Source organism: Bos indicus x Bos taurus, chromosome 17 (assembly GCF_003369695.1).
Source record: "Bos indicus x Bos taurus breed Angus x Brahman F1 hybrid chromosome 17, Bos_hybrid_MaternalHap_v2.0, whole genome shotgun sequence".
Lineage (NCBI taxonomy): Eukaryota > Metazoa > Chordata > Mammalia > Artiodactyla > Bovidae > Bos > Bos indicus x Bos taurus.
The window spans coordinates 14,799,597-14,815,714 of NC_040092.1; the positions used below are offsets into that span (position 1 = coordinate 14,799,597).

At 55.1% G+C, this 16,118-nt stretch overlaps 1 protein-coding gene across 4 annotated transcripts in view; it reads right to left on the reverse strand.

Annotated features, from left to right (window-relative positions):
- Positions 1-16,118, reverse strand: part of TESC (tescalcin) — a 64,406-nt gene that overhangs the window by 7,551 nt on the left and 40,737 nt on the right. For 2 of the 4 annotated variants that reach the window (XM_027566704.1, XM_027566703.1), the window contains exons 3-4: positions 8,230-8,310; positions 1,250-1,389 (exon numbers count right to left, since the gene is read on the reverse strand). In XM_027566704.1, coding sequence (XP_027422505.1) covers positions 1,250-1,389; positions 8,230-8,310 — 221 coding nt within the window. The remainder of the gene's footprint in view (positions 1-1,249; positions 1,390-8,229; positions 8,311-16,118) is intronic. The other 2 variants (XM_027566705.1, XM_027566707.1) reach the window with 1 other exon arrangement.

The following is a 16,118-nucleotide window of genomic DNA, read 5'->3' on the forward strand; positions in this document are numbered from 1 at the left end:
CTGAGGGGCATTCACAGCTGCTCGGCTCGCTTCCCTCTCAGTGACGTCACCTGGTCCCTTTACTGACATCACTCAGCAGCCCACATCCCAGCAGAGCCATGAGCTGAAGGGGAGGGGACCTTTCCACCCCTGGCTGAGCCTCAGGGAGCCTCGAGCTCACGATGGCCTTGGTCCCGGCATTTACCCTGCCTGGCGCTCTGCAAGCATCTCTGCCCCTCATCCTCACATGACCCCTCCCCGAGCCCGTGTCACAGACGGGGCTGACAAGCTCAGAGAAGTGAAGGCATTTGCCCACAGCTGCCCCATTAAGGGGGGGCTTCCCCTGAGGCTCAGACGGTAAAGAATCCGCCTGCCATGCAGGAGACCTGGGTATGATCCCTGGGTTGGGAGAATCCCCTGGAGAAGGGAAGAGCCTACCCACTCCAGTATTCTTGCCTGGAGAATTCCATGGATAGAGGAGCCTGGCGGGCTACAGTCCATGGGGTCGCAAAGAGATGGACACGATTGAGTGATTTTCACTTCACTTCATTAACAGAGGGGCAGCCACGGGTTTGAATCAGAGTCCATCCCATCCCATAGGCCCCATGACCCCTGACCAGCCCTTGGAACCATCTGGAAGCTGGGCCGACACCAGGCGCCATCCCCCTGCCCCCAGCAGCCCTCGGTACACGTCCAGAGCTAAGTATAGCCCAGGCCCGTGTTTACATTTCCCTGCAGACGCTGCTGCCTCAGGGGCGGGGTGCAGAAGGATGCTGGAGTCATGGGAAAGTGCACAGGGAGGGCCGGGGTGCCGCCCGCCCTGAACTCAGATCCAGGGCCAGAGCGGCTCCAAAGGTGGGGGCGTGGGCCCGCAGAGGCCACCCCGTGAAGCTGAGTCTGGTGGCAGGCTGTGGACCGGGGCAAGGGACGAAAGCACCCCTGCGGTCTCCTCCAGCCTCAGAACCAGCCACATGTCCAGCCCACATTCCCACTGTCAGGTTTAAGGTCACACAGCTGCTTAGTGGAAGGGCTGGATTGAACCAGGTCTGTCCAAACCAATTTCCCATCACCGACAGACCCTTCTATTCCCAGAAAATCACCAGCTGCTGAGGAGTGTCAACAAGGAGGCTGTCTCAGAACAGCCTAGGAGGGGGAGCACCCTCTGTGCTGTGAAAGCCCCCTCCTCAAGGCCCAGAGCTGGTGCTCCCTGACCCTCCCCACCCCCTGCAGGGGCACAACAGGCCTCGGGGACATGCAAACGGGCACCCACATCTCAGCTTCTCTTTCCGGCACAGCTGCACCTGCTCCTCGTCCATGGTGGTGTCGATGGGCCGGAAGTAGGACATGATGGTCAGAAAGTCCTCAAAGTTGATCTCGTCGGCCAGGCCGCTGGTCCCCTTGCGCAGGTTCCTGTAGGAGCAAGAAGGGGATATCGGAAATATATTCAAAACAGAAGCTCATCTCGCTGCTGCCCACAGCCCCAGAGAAATTGGCCCTTCCAAGCACTCGCTTCACCTACAATGGCTGTCCCAGCCTTGGGTTCTGCTACCCAGCGACCAGCTCGTGGGTGGCACCGGGGGGCCCCTGGGGGGTTAGTCCAGCCCTGTGCTGCACTCCCCCCTACCCAGAAACCACCATCTGGGGGTCTGGGGGAGACACAGGCAGCTGTGTCTGTGGGGCAGGGGCTGCTGGGCATGCATGGTGCACAGAGTTGGGCGGTAATTCACCAGGTACGTCTCGTGATCCTTTCCTTTAGATCGAAAGGGTCAGGGAGTCACCCAGGGGCCAAATCCTGTCTGCTGCCTGCTTTTATATAGCCCATGAACTAAGAAGGGTTTGTATGTTTTGATATGGTTGAAAAAAAAATGTTAAGGGGGAAAAAAAGAATAGCATCGCATGACAAGTGAAAATTACATGAAATTCAAATCTGAGCGTCCAGAAATAAAGTTTTATTGGCACACGGCCACGCCTGCTCATTTACATGGTATCCGCGGCTGCTTTCAGGCTATAAAGGCAGAGCTGAACAGTTGTAACAGAGATGATGTGGCCCGCAAAGCCTAAAATATTTACTCTCTGGCCTTTTAGAGAAAGTTTGCCAGTTCCTGCTCTCTATCAGCTGTCTGAAACTCGGGCACAGTGATCTGTTGGCAGGCACTCTGAGTAATCTGTTTCCTACCAACGTGTAAAGTGCACCAATTAACTGCAGGTTTTCGAACAGATCAGGACAGGTTTGAGGTTGTCCCTGCAGGTGTGTTTTTCTGAAGGGGTGGCAAAGGGCTTGAGTTCCTGGCAGGGCTTGGGGAGGGTACCCAAGGCTGGGTCCGTCCCATGCTGAACACACAGCAGGTACTCAGCAAATGCATATGAAGGCATCGACAAGCCACCAAGTACAGGTCCTGGCAGAGGAGTTGAGAAAACAGCTCGGAGCCGATTCCAACCAGACACGGGCTCCTGACCCACTGCTGCCATACTCTTACCACTAATCAACTTCTACTGGGGCAGGTTGCCATCTGTCTGATGGTCCCCCTACCCTCCCTGTGCCTCCTTACAAAGGGATAGCTCTCAGTTTGCCTGGGATGATGGTGCTTCTCAAATGCACTTGGGTGCCTCTTGGGGTCAAGACCACATCTCAGCTTAAAGGAACATGTTCAAGGTTCTCTAAGGGCCCAGCTGTTGTTGTTTGGTCGCTAAGTTATATCTGACTCTTTGTGATCCCCATAGACTATAGCCCGCCAGGCTCTTCTTACCATGGGATTTCCCGAGCAAAAATACTGGAGTGGGTTGCCATTTCCTTCTCCAGGGGATCATCCTAACCCGGGGATCGAACCTGCATCTCCTGCATTGGCAGACAGGCTCTTTACCGCTGTGCCACTGGGGAAGCAGGGGCCCAGCTGTTCCCTTTCAAATCCTGCCCCTGCAGCGGCCACCACACTTCACAGTTTAGAGATCTCACTATCCCCAAGCTTCCATTCCAGGAGATTTTCCAGAAAGAAGTGGCTCCCGAGCCTGGATCACGAAAGGTGGATTGTGAAACAACAAACTGCAGAGATGAGAGGAGATCTCCCCAGGACTCAGAAAGCCTAGTCTTTGAGTGTTTTTTTTTTTCCCCCCTCAATTTTCTCTGAAATCATCTCTTACAAAGGTTTCCCACTGTTTCTCTGGACAGACTTTTAATAACCTCAGAGTTCCTGCTGTCGGGGGCACAGACCAGACTTACAAGGTGTAAAAATAGCCCCAGGCATCATCAGGCTCCTAGGAGGCATGGTTCACTGGGTTAGCTTGCACCTCCTTCTCAGGGGGTTCCGGCTGCAGCAAGGGGCACGGAGATGAGCTCAGAGAAACGTGATGGACCCTGTGGCAGGCAGGCCATGTGTGTCTGCTTCTCAGGGAAGGCTGTGACCTGGCTGCTTCGGCATCAGGACCCAATTCAGGGGCAAGGGGTTCCTGCCCATGTCCCTGGGAGGTCCCTGTGGGCCAGCATCCTGGTCTCTCAAGGTAACCAGAGGGCAGAGGCCGAGGAAACCCAGACACAGCACCCAGAGCCAGGCCCACCTGCACTCCACTCCAATTTCCACAGTGGGGCACCCCGAGGCCAGGGTCAGTGGGTAGAAGAATGGGCGTGTGTGCTAAGTCGCTTCAGTCGTGTCCCACTCTATGCGACCCTATAGACTGTAGCCCACCAGGCTCCTCTGTCCATGAGACTCTCTAGGCAAGAATACTGGACCGGGTTGCCATACCCTCCTCGAGGGGATCTTCCTGACCTAAGGAACCTAACTCACGTCTCCCAAGTCTCCTGCACTGGCAGGCGGGTTCTTTACCACTAGTGCCACCTGGGACGCCCTAAAAGAATGGGGCTCCATCCAAACCTGCAGCCCTCCATCACAGCACTCTTTTGCAAGAAAGCCTGCTTGAATGCAGTATTTTCACTTCCTTAACTCTCCAATGACTCTGTGAGGACCAGAACCCTTGGAGGTGGGGACAGACCCTGCTCGGCTGCCTTCCAAACAGCTTTTTGCTTCACTGTCTTGTTCCCAAAGCACCTTAGGATGCAAGGCAGACACTGGTACTTTTTGAAAGGAAACTCCCACCTCCAGCCTGTCCTCTGACTCCTCCATCACTCCTTGGCAGAGCTTACAGGACAGAAATACAAAGGACGCACAGGTGCTGAGCGGCTCCAGGTCCCGGTTGGGGAAGCCTTTCCTCAATCCTCCTCTTCTTGTTCACCTTGGGCAGTCCACCAACTCACCAGGGGCCTCCCTTTCTCCAGAGCGTGTCTGTAAGCAGCTGGCCCAAGGCTGAGGTCCCAGAACCCACAGGGGGCCGGGGGCAGGAGTGGGCTCTCACCTCCTGCTGTGGGCAGCTGTCCTCCCTGTCTCCTGCTCACTGTCCTGCATCATCTTCCAGTGGTCACTCCCTAGAGCAGGGGTCTTGTGAGCCGCCCGCACTACAGGCCTGGGGACCCCCTGACTCCCTCCCCATCATATCCAATCTTCTTCTCTCCTAGGACAGCCTGGGCCAGCTTCCACCATCCCGACCGGCAGAGGCCAGGATGAGCTCCGCAAAAAGCAAGTCAGAGATGTCCCTGGCGGTCCAGTGGCTAAGACTCTGCACTCCCAACGCAGGGGCCCAGGTTCCCTCCCTGGTCAGGGAACTAGATCCCACATGCTGCAACTAAGACCCAATGCAGCCAAATAAATAAATTAATTAAAAAAAAAAAAAAAGCAAATTAGACTCTGTTGCTCCCTTGCTCAATGCTCTCTGGAAGCTTCTCCAGCTCTTGTGGTGACTCCCCCCACCACAAGCCTCCACCTGGTCTCCCAGGTCTCAGCCCAGCCCTTGCCCCCGTTTCCGGCCGCACACCCCTCATGAGGGGCTCAAAGGCCTGATGACACCTTGCAGACACCCAACATTCCCTGACTGACCAAGGGTCTCCCTCCATCCTTCGGGAGGCACCTGCCTGTGCCCGCGCTCATGGCTCTGTCCTAACGTTGGATGCTCCAAGCAAGGCGGGGGTCTCTCCTGCCTCTGACTGTGGATTCAGGGCCACTTGTCCTCTGGCTGGAGGGAGGTTTCTGCTCCAGCTCGGGCCCAGGCCCAGCCCCCTTGGCAGGCAGCGTATCAGTCCTGGAGAGCAGCCTGGCCACACCCAACTTCCACCCCCACCTGAAAACACAACTCCTGGAACCTGTTCCCAGTTCCCCAGCGGACAGCGGAGGGCCAAGCAACCTCCGGCCAGCCTTGCTTTAAGGAACAGCTTCCCTGGTGGCTCAGATGGTAAAGAATCCGCCTGCAATGCGGGAGACCAGGGTTCAATCCCTGTGTTGGGAAGATCTCCTGGAGAAGGAAATGGCTACCCACTCCAGGATTCCTGCCTGGAGAATCCCATGGACAGAGGAGCCTTGGGGGGGCCAATGGGGGAAGGCAGGTACAGTCCACGGGGTCACAGAGAGTCGGATGCGACTGAGCACTGAGCGTACCGTGGCTCTTGAACACACGTCACCTCAGCACAGCCTCACAGCAACGCCATGAGGCAGGGGCTGTTACTACCGTCATCGTTCTGTATATGAGCAAAGTGAGGCAGCCTCCTGGTGTCCACGGCCCCGCCCCCACCAATCAGGGCAGTAGAGGTTTCCTGGGGTCCCCCTCCAGCCCCGCCACTCTCCTCCTGGGCTGTCGGTGAGGACAGAAGAACCAAGCCCTTGGCCCCAGGTGGGCTCCACAGGCCCGGGGGGCAGCGGGGTCACTGGGACCTCTGGGGTGTCCCCCTCTCCCCATCTTGGCCCACCCGGTACATGAAGACACCAGCCCCTCCAGCTCCAAGCACAGAAGGCTGGGTCCCCGGAGCCCGGCCAACCTCACAGCTGCCCCGGTCTCATCCCGTCTTTCAGAGACAAGCCTCACAGGCAGGCGCCCGCGGGCCTGTGTACACACAGACACACACATCTGCACGCCGCCCCCTTCTCGTGTCAGGCGCCACGACACTCTGGTCACCCTTCACCATCTTCCTGCGACACCTCCAACCCTAGACCCCACGGGCCATATTGTCTCCACGTTGGGGGCCACATCACCCCATCCCCGCTCCACTACCTGTCAGGAACCCACCCCCTCCAATCCTGCTCTGCTCACTGCCCACCCTCCCAGGCCTCACCCTGGGATTCCGAAGGCAGAACCAGGGTTAAAAAGGAGGTGGGGATGCTGAATTCTACTCCCGTCTTCACCACGGACCACGTGACTTCAAACTATCCCTCTGTGAAGGGACGTGTGACAATTTGCTGGGGGTGATTCCTCAGATACCAGCTCCCTCACTTTCCTCTGCCCTCTGTCACCCCCTCCGGTATCTCAAAGCCACCCATCGCTATCCCTCTGCACTCAGGAGTCCTGGCTCCAGCCAGAGGGACCCTGGCCTCAGTCCCCGACAACCCACTGGCAGCCAGAGTGACGTCTGCAAGATGCCAACCTGCTTCATGCCCCACATACCTGCCTTAAAGCCTATCTGTGCCCCCACCCCTGATGCTGCTCCTGGGTTGAAGTCAAGACCCCTCTTGCTGGCCTAGGGTCTGCACGATGCGCCCTGCCCACCCCACACCTCTCCCCACGCTCAGCCTGTGTTCCAGCTGAGTCCCCTGTCACTTGTATATCTGGACTTTAGGCCACAGGGCCTTTGCACATGCAGTTCTGGTTTCTCCTTTGCCTGGTTAACTCCTGGGCACTTTCTCCTCAGGTCTCACCCCACAGGCCCTAGAGGAAGGTCTCTGCATTTTCTGGGGCAGCCAGAGGACTTCCCAGTCCCAGCCCATGAGCACTGAGGTCCTGCTTCTGGCTCAGGTCCCCATAGTCCTGGCAGAACTGAGCTGGGCGGTTCAGGCTCGCATGACTTGAAGCCCATCCAGGGAGACCCCACCTATCACATGATCTCAACACACCAGTTCCCTTCCTTCCTCTTTCTGCCCGCTCCTCTGCTCCTCAGCGATCTCTGCAGACACAGGGTGTCAGCCCGAGAGTGTGCCCATCCCCCATGTCCATCTCCTACCTCCTCACTAAGCCTCAGACACAGTGATGTCCCTCCCGATACCTGAGTCTTTCAACCCTGACGACACTGGACATTTGGAGACATGGGCTCTGACCTTAGCCTCAGCTCTGGGACACTGTCCATGGTGCCTCTCTCTGCCTCAGTTTCTCCATCTGTAAGCCAGGGCACTGAGCATACTCTGGCTCTTCAACACACATCATCTCAGCACAGTCTCACAGCAACACCGCAAGGCAGGTGTATCACCATCATTCTATCAATAAGGAAAGTGAGGCAGCCCCCAGGAGGGCGCCAGTGAGCCTGCTTCCTGGTATCCATGCCCCATGAGGTCCCCATTTCAAGTGTGGGGAGACCCAGGGACTCACTTCTGAAGAAAACAATAAAGAAAAGTTGATGGAATGTTATGTGCAAGATGAAGTTCCAATAGATTCCATCTCAAGTGCCCAGTCTCTCTCTTCTCCCTCCCTCCCTCTCTCTCTTTCTCCCTGGAACATCTTACTCTTGAGGGAACCCAGCTGCCAGGTGTGGTAACTCTGGGGATTGGTTCATGAGCTGCCAACATCCAGGTGGATGAGCTCGGAAGCAGAGCCTCCCCCAGTCATGCCTTTGGGTGACTGCAGCCCCAGTTAACCCTCCCTGAGCCAGAGAACCCAAATCCCTGATGCATAGAACTGGTGAGCTAATAAATATGTATTGTCTTAAACTGCTAAGTTTGCTGCTGCTGCTGCTAAGTCGCTTCAGTCGTGTCCGACTCTGTGCGACCCCATAGACGGCAACCCACCAGGCTCCGCCGTCCCTGGGATTCTCTAGGCAAGATCACTGGAGTGGGTTGCCATTTCCTTCTCCAATGCATGAAAGTGACAAGTGAAAGTGAAGTCGCTCAGTCGTGTCCAACCCTCAGCGACCCCATGGACTGCAGCCCACCAGGCTCCTCCATCCATGGGGTTTTCCAGGCGAGAGTACTGGAGTGGGGTGCCATCGCCTTCTCCGAAACTGCTAAGTTTAGGGGGGGGGAGCAATTTGTTATGCAGCCATAACTAAGGAATACAGAGGCTGAGAGAGACTGAGTGAGCTGTCCCAAGTCACCTAGCCACGAATCCAGAACTGCTAGACCTCTGGCCCATGCTCACAACTCCTACCAACATGAGTTATGACAGAGGTTACAAAGGCAAAACACTCCCCACAAAGTCACCCACCATCAGCATTCCAGGAGAAGGGCCCACCTGTTGTCGAAGAAGGCACGGACGATTTTGGACCGGATTGGGTTGAGCTCCAGGTCAGGGACGTTGTTGAAGTTCTCCTTCCTGGGTTTCCAAGGAGGCACACCGGGAAATGAGGGAGAAAAGAATGACATCAGAGAGCGTGTTCATCACCTCTCATGTTGTGTTTTCTGAGCAGGCCCTACGAGAATGGTCTGGAATTCCCAAGTCAGGACTGGGGTTCGCTGCACTGGTCCACCTCCTCCTCTAACCCTTGGACCAGCGGGGCCACAGAGGGCCTGGAGGCTCAGAGGCGCCTTTGGGAATCTGACAGATGTCCCGGACATCCACCCTGCCCATCCCCCAGAAAGATGCAGCAACACAAGACCTGCATCCTATTCCGAGGGGTCAGATACCCCAGTAGGGAAACCCTGAGTTGGCTATCCTGGAATCAGAGCAGCAAGCTGCTCGCTTGGAGATTTCAAAAACAGTGTCCACACTAGGTTAAAAACCTGGAGTTACACATGACCCAGTGATTCCATGGCTAGGTATATACCTGGATATGTCCCAAGAGAAATGAAAACATTCATCCACATAGAAATTTGCCTGTGAATATTGATAGAAGTGGGCTTCCTGGGTAGCTTAGCTGGTAAAGAATGCCTGCAATGCAGAAGACTTGGGTTCAGTCCCTGGGTTGGGAAGATCCCTTGGAGGAGAGCATGGCAACCCATACCAGTATTCTTGCCTGGAGAATCCCCATGAACAGAGAAGCCTGGTGGGTTACAGTCCATAGGGTCACAAAGAGTCGGACACAACTGAGCGGCTAAGCACATTCAGCCATTAAAAGGAAATAAATACAGACACAGGCCACAATACAGATGGACCGTATAGACACGGTGCTAAGTGAAATAAGCTGGGCCACACAGTGTATGATTTCATTTATATGAAAAGTCCAGAAGAAATCAATCCATAGAGACAGAAAGGAGATTCGTGGTTGCCAGAGGCTAGGGGATTGGGAGCCATGCTGGGGAACGGTATTAAGGGTACGAGGACTCTTTAGGGGGTGATGAAAACGTTGTCAAACTGACTGTGGTGATGGATACAGTGCTCTGGAAGCATACTAAAAGCCAATTGCATTGCACATTTTAGTGGGTAAATCGCTGGATATGCGAATTCTATTTCAGTAAAGCTGTTCAAAGAAAGAGAGAAATGTTCGTATGAGATGGTGAATTTCAAACACAGCCACCCTGTGGCTGAGGCCAGGTGTCGCTGGGTCCCAGAGGCTGTGAATTTGCAGTCATGGAGGCAGGTAAGTCCCCAGCTGCCTGACCTTCCCGCATAAGGCTGTCCTTTGTTCTCGGACCTGCTTCCTGCTCACCTTTTCTTCTGCTCTGTGGATTTCAACAGGCAGTGGCCTTGGTAGGGACCCAGGACACAGGCTGGTAATCCCGGGGAATAAGGAGGCAGACCCAGCTTGGGGAAGCTGGGAGGATATCAGCCACTTAAAAGTAGAATGTCCAGTAGCCCTCAGATTTAGAACTTGAACCTAGAACCAACCCACGCTGGGAAGGAGGAAGTGCCACATACAAGGGGCACTCTGCACCATCAGAGCTGGAAGGCTCTGTAAACACACAGCTGAGCCCTGTCCTGCCCCCACCAAACAGATGGGGGAGCTGAGGCTCAGACAGAAGAAGCAGGACCTACCCGGGGCCCGGATGCCTCCATCTTCTCTCCCTCTCCAAGCTGTCTCCCACCTCTCCCCACCACTCAGTGCTCCTAGCTTCGTTTGCTTGCAGCATCTGGCCAAACTCAGGAGCCAGCATCAACGGATGCCAACATTTCAGATTCCTGAGGTTCCCAGTTCTGAAGGCAACCCACTCAGAGCAGCTGGCCCACAGCACTGGAATATTATTCAGCCATAAAAAGGACTGCAGTGCTGACCCATGCTACAACAGAGATGAACTTCAAGAGCAAGATGCTAAGTGAAGGCAGCCAGACACAAAAGGCCACACGGTGTATGATTCTATGTATGAATATATGAGATGTCCAGAATAAGCAAATCCAGGGAGACAGAAAGCAGACTGGCGGGTGCCAGGGACTGGGGGACAGTTGACAGCTAGCAGATACAGGGTTTCTCTTGGCAGTGATGAAAATGTTCTTATATGGACTGTAGACTAAGTGGATGAATTGTATAACATGTGAATTATATCTCAATCAGGCTGTTTTAAGGGCTTCCCAGGGGGCTCAGTGGTTGAAGAACCTGCCTGCAATGCAGGAGGCAAAGGTTCGATCCCTGGGTCAGGAAGACCTCTCCCTCGCCCCAGAGGAGGGCATGGCAACCCACTCCAGTATTCTTGCCTGGGAAACCCCATGGACAGAGGAGCCTGGCGGGCGACAGTCCATGGGGCTGCAAAGAGTCAGACACGACTGAAGCAACTGAGCACAAGCATGAGCAAGTCTGCTTTAAAATATTCCTAAAATATTTTTTAAAAACTAGAAAGCAAAGAGCCACTGCACCACAGCTTCATCAATATAGAGCTCAAAAGGTGAGGCGCTAACCTGTGCAGCTCAGAGTCAGGTTCATGGTCAACTATCTCCAGGGTTGGTCACTAGGAGACAGCACGAGGCCTGGGGCCAAGGATGCTCTGCCCTTGCTCTGGTTTGGGGTCACGGGTGTGTTTCAGCTTGTGAAAGCTCGTCTCACTGTCCCCGTCACTGTTCACACACCCAACAGTCTGCACTGCTCTGGCACGGCACCCGTGAGTGAGATGCAGTGACAGGAGGAAACACACGGAAAACCCAGAGCCCCCGGGATGGGAACAGCTCAAGTCAAAGGGACTATGTGGGGTTTGAGAGGGGATGTGGGGAGAAAGGAGAGGAAGCCAGCAGCTGCTGCACGGCTAGTTAGCACGAGACCCCAAGCCCTCTCTGGCTTTTCTTGGCCAGTCTTGGTGACTGTCAACCCTTCCTCAGCCTCAGTCTCCTCATCTACAAAGTGGGCGCAGCCTCTGGAATCACATTGGGGTTCTACCAGCTCTGCCACCTGGGACAAGCGACTTGGCTTCTCTTAAGCTCGGGCTTGCTCTTCTGCACTCAGGAGCCTCAGAGGGTTGTGGCGAGCATTCCTGGGAGGAAGTCTGGAACACAGCACGCATGGTGTCCTGTGAGGAGCGAGGGCTTTCAGGTGCCCGAGAGCATGGGTACAGGCCTCGCGTTCCCATAGCACCACATCCTCAAGGCCTCCCGTAACCAGAGGCAGCGCAAGCACAGAGCACACACGGTGAGCTGCAGGGAGAGTCGGCGTGGGCGGAGCATTGGGTGTGGGCGTGGCATTGGCCCCAGGCCCCGCCCCTTCCTCCAGCGTCCTTGCCCTTCAGCGTCCCGAGGCACTCCTGGTTCGCAGATCCTTGCAGAGCATCACAACCCTGCTCTGCCCTGTGGAGCCCAGGTAGGGGCTCTCAATGGAGCTTTGTCCCAGGGCTGCTGGAAGGACCACATTCAGGGATACACAGGGAAAGTGGGTCTGACTGATTCCCCAGGAGGGAACAGAAGCCAAAGCTGCAGGTTCTAAAGGGACTGGGAGAAAACAGGTCCTCATGCTTATTAAGGTGGCAAGGAGGGACACACCAGCAGCACCCCTGGCACCAGGAGATCCCACAAAAGGTAGCGGGGCCCCGGGCTGACATGAGAGGGCAACATCTCAGGAGGAGGACAGAGGCAGGAGGACTTCAAAGAACCCAACTGTACGACTGAGCGACTAGAGAAGAAAATTAACAACCAAAGAGAGGTCTGGCCTTCCACTGACAGAGGGCAGGCAGATGTTAGGAATCGAGCTGGGGAGACAGTGTCACGGTGTCCTGGCCTCAGCCCCCAGCAGGTCTGTGCAGGTGTCCTTGAATCCTAGCTGCCTTTCTCTGTAAGCCAGGACCAGTCTCCCTCACCGTGGGCACCTTACTGATGCTCCCAGCCTCAGTTTCCTCATCTGTGAACTGGGTACAGACCAAGCAGTAACCCCACCCCCACACACACCCATATCAAAGCAGAAGCGAAGCCAAGCACAGCTGGGGCCAGTCCAGGCTCTGCCCCACACCAGGCACATGCCCTGGTTGAGGCACTGCAGATCCCAGAGTCTTAATTTCTTATCTATAAAATGGGCATCATGGAAATATCCAGGCAGCATCATGGGGTTAATGAGGTGATTAGGTGAGATAAACACACAGAAGGTGCTACTGGGCTCCCCAGGCGGCACTAGTGGTAAAGAACCTGCCTGCCAATGCAGGAGACATAAGAGCTGGGGGTTCGATCCTTGAGTTGAGAAGGTCCCTGGGAGGAGGGTATGGCAACCCACTCCAGTATTCCTGCCTGGAGAATCCCATGGACAGAGGAGCCTGGTGGGCTACAGTGCATGGGGTTGCCAAGAGTTGGACACAACTGAGCAACTTCACACACACACACAAGGCGCTATTAGCATAACGTGTGACACGCAGTGAGTTCATTTTAAACAGTGATAATGGTGATAGTAGCAGCAGCTAACCTTCTATAGACACCCCAGGTGGCAGGTACTGTTTGCGAGCTTTACATTATGAAAGTAGGAACATATTCCCACCTTACAGATGAGGAAACTGAAGCAGAGAGGTGAAGTAACATCTTATTGCTGAGAACGATGCCCCGACTTAGAGTCTGGATGCCCAGCCTTGGAGCAACTTCTCCTGAGTTCTGTCTGGTCCTGGGGAGGCGGTGGGCACTTCTGGGGTATCTGCCAACATCCTTCTTCAACGAGTTGAGCTGCAGGCCTTGAGCCCAGAGGCAGGGAAAGGCCAACTGCAGTTTAGGACATGGAAAGATGCGGGGAGCTGCCCGTGAGAACGGGGTCCTTTGTCCGAAGGACACAGCTCTGGGAGCTGCCTCAGTCCTTGAGGGTTTGCTTGCAAACATAGCTCTCTGTCCCGCCACCCCAGAGATTAGGCGCTTATTTACTGCAGACACCTGGAGTTCTGTGCAAACTTCTCACGCACAGAGAAATGTTATCTGGTGTAAGAAATAATAACAGGGAGCCATTCCCATGCTCTCAAGATTTCTTGTGACTGTTTGTAAGATGTATAGGCCAACCAAGGAAAAATGTCAACTGTCTTGTCTTTCTCACGCTTTTCTGTATAAATATAAGATGCTGAATAAAGTTGGGGTCAGACTGCGTCCCTTCGTGGAGACGTGTCTGAACCTCTCGACCCCATCTTTGTTGTAGTCTCTTGCTTTACTTTCTTTCTTAGCCCTGCTGTGCACGTTCTCGGGACCTGATCAACTTTGCTGGCTGGCACCGGCAGAAGGAGGCATTTATCTGAGGGCACGGAACAGAACAGGACCAGGACTTTCCTGCAAGGATCTTTTGCACAAAGGTACGTGGACAGGAGAACCGCCTGGTGCAAGCAAAGAACTCTTGGGAGTTCCCTGGAAGTCCCGTGGTTAGGACTCTGTGCTTTCACTGCCATGGCCCCAAGGTTCAATTCCTGGTCGAGGAACTAAGAAGATCCTGCAAGCCGTGCGGTGCAACCCCTGTGCCCCCCAAACTAGGGAATTTGGGCACTTCTCAAACACAAACTTGCACACAAATCCTGGGGATCATGGTAAAAAGCGGGTTCTGACTCTACAGTCCTGTAAAGGCCAGTTTCAGTCTCATTTCCTTTTCTCCCTCGAGCCCCGAGGTGCCCATCAGGCTGGTCGAACCAGCTCAGCCCAAGGCCTCCCCCCACCTATGGGAACTGCCCTGTATCACCCAGAGCCCAGCACTGGGGGCGGGGCACTGCTCGGGGGCAGGAGCTGACCCACTGTGGCCATTGGTCCAGCGACGCCGCCCCAGTGACCAGCGGGAAGGGTCTGCCCACACGGGGCCCCTGGGCTCACATCCTTGGGGCCCATAAAATTAAAAGACGCTTACTCCTTGGAAGGAAAGTTATGACCAACCTAGACAGCATATTAAAAAGCAGAGACATTACTTTGCCAACAAAGGTCCATCTAGTCAAGGCTATGGTTTTCCCAGTGGTCATGTATGGATGTGAGAGTTGGACTGTGAAGAAAGCTGAGTACCAAAGAATTGATGCTTTTGAACTGTGGTGTTGGAGAAGACTCTTGAGAGTCCCTTGGACTGTGAGGAGATCCAACAAGTCCATCCTAAAGGAGATCAGTCCTGGGCGTTCATTGGAAGGACTGATGTTGAAGCTGAAACTCCAATACTTTGGCCACCTGATGCGAAGAGCTGACTCATTTGAAAAGACCCTGATGCTGGGAAAGATTGAGGGCAGGAGGAGAAGGGGACGACAGAGGATGAGATGGTTGGATGGCATCACCAACTCAACGGACATGAGTTTGGGTGAACTCCGGGAGTTGGTGATGGACAGGGAGGCCTGTGCTGCAGTTCATGGGGTCGCAAAGAGTCAGACACAACTGAGCGACTGAACTGAACTGAAACTCTCCTGCTTGAGGCCCTCTTGTATCCTCTGAGGCTGAGTGCTCTGTGAGCTCAGGCATGTTCAATCACCCCCGTATCCCAATGATGGGAGAGGTCAATGACCACCATTTTACAGATGAGAAAATGAGGCCCAGAGAGGTGAAGTGACCAAGCTATAGTCACACAGTTACAAGAGGAGCTTTGAATCCAGCACTCACCACCCCATGCACTTCCTCACACCCGCTACTTCCTTCCAGTTTGGTATGTTTTTACTTCAAAGAGAGAACAAGGGACCTTCCTGGGGCATCTGCTCCTCCCCAGCCCCGAGAGGCCCCATCCAGGACCCAAAAGACAGCAAGGCAAGCACCCACAGGGGAAGGAAAGACTGAAAACCACAGAGGAGGGTGGGCGGGCGCTTCCTTCTGCCTCAGTGTGGCTTGGTTTCCGGTGGCGGTGAGGCTCAGCTCAAATGCAAAGTTCTCTCTGCGGGTCCGGGGAGGCTTCTTGGCCTGAGGCCCCAGCCTCCCTGCTCTGTGCTGGTCCAGGGCTTCCCCCATCAAGGCAGGCCGCGGGCCCCACACTGCCAGACCCACCCCCCACACTCGGTATTTACTTGTGACGGTTAAACAGTGGGGAACTGGGGGCCCCATGGGGCTCGTGCAGGAGCGGGCACGCCCCATCCAGCACGTGTCTTCCTGGGAAATGCTGAGCCACTCAGAGCACAGCACCCACACCAGCAGCAGCATCACTTGGGAGCTTGTGAGAAATGCAGAGTCTTGGCCGGGCCCAGACCTCCTGAATCAGAACCCCCATTTCACCACTATTGCCAGCATTCCCGTGCAAGTTCGAGAAGCGCCAAGAATTCCCGACACATGGTGAGTGGTTCTCCTATCCACATGACGATGTCCGCCTGGCACACAACAGTGTGCAGTTGCTCAGTCGTGTCTGACTCTTTGTGACCCCATGGCCTGTAGCCCGCCAGGCTCCTCTGCCCATGGGATTTCCCAGGCAAGAATACTGGAGTGGGCTACCATGCCCTCCTCCAGGGGATCTTCCTGACCTGGGTATCGAACCTGCGTCTCCTGCTCTGCAGGTGGGTTCTTTACTGATGTCTCTGCACAGAAGATTCTGGCCAGAAGGCCCTGGCCCCCGGCCCCAGGCAAATGTGTCTTTCAAATGCGGAGGCAGCATCAGCAAAGTGATTCCTCCCCCACAGGCTTCCCGCCTCCTCCTGCCTGCTTCACACCTAGGACCGGCCATCCCTCAACACCTGTCACGTACTCATTCCAGCGGGAGTGACAGGTATTCCAGCACCTTCCTGGTGTCAGGCCCTGTTCTGGGTGCTGGCTTCAGCAGTGATGGGACAGACATGATCCCTCCTGGCATTTCAGCGAGGGCAAAAATAGAGACGGAAAATGGAACTTTCAAGGCAGCAACAAGCGCTCTGCAGACACACCGAGCAGTGGGAATG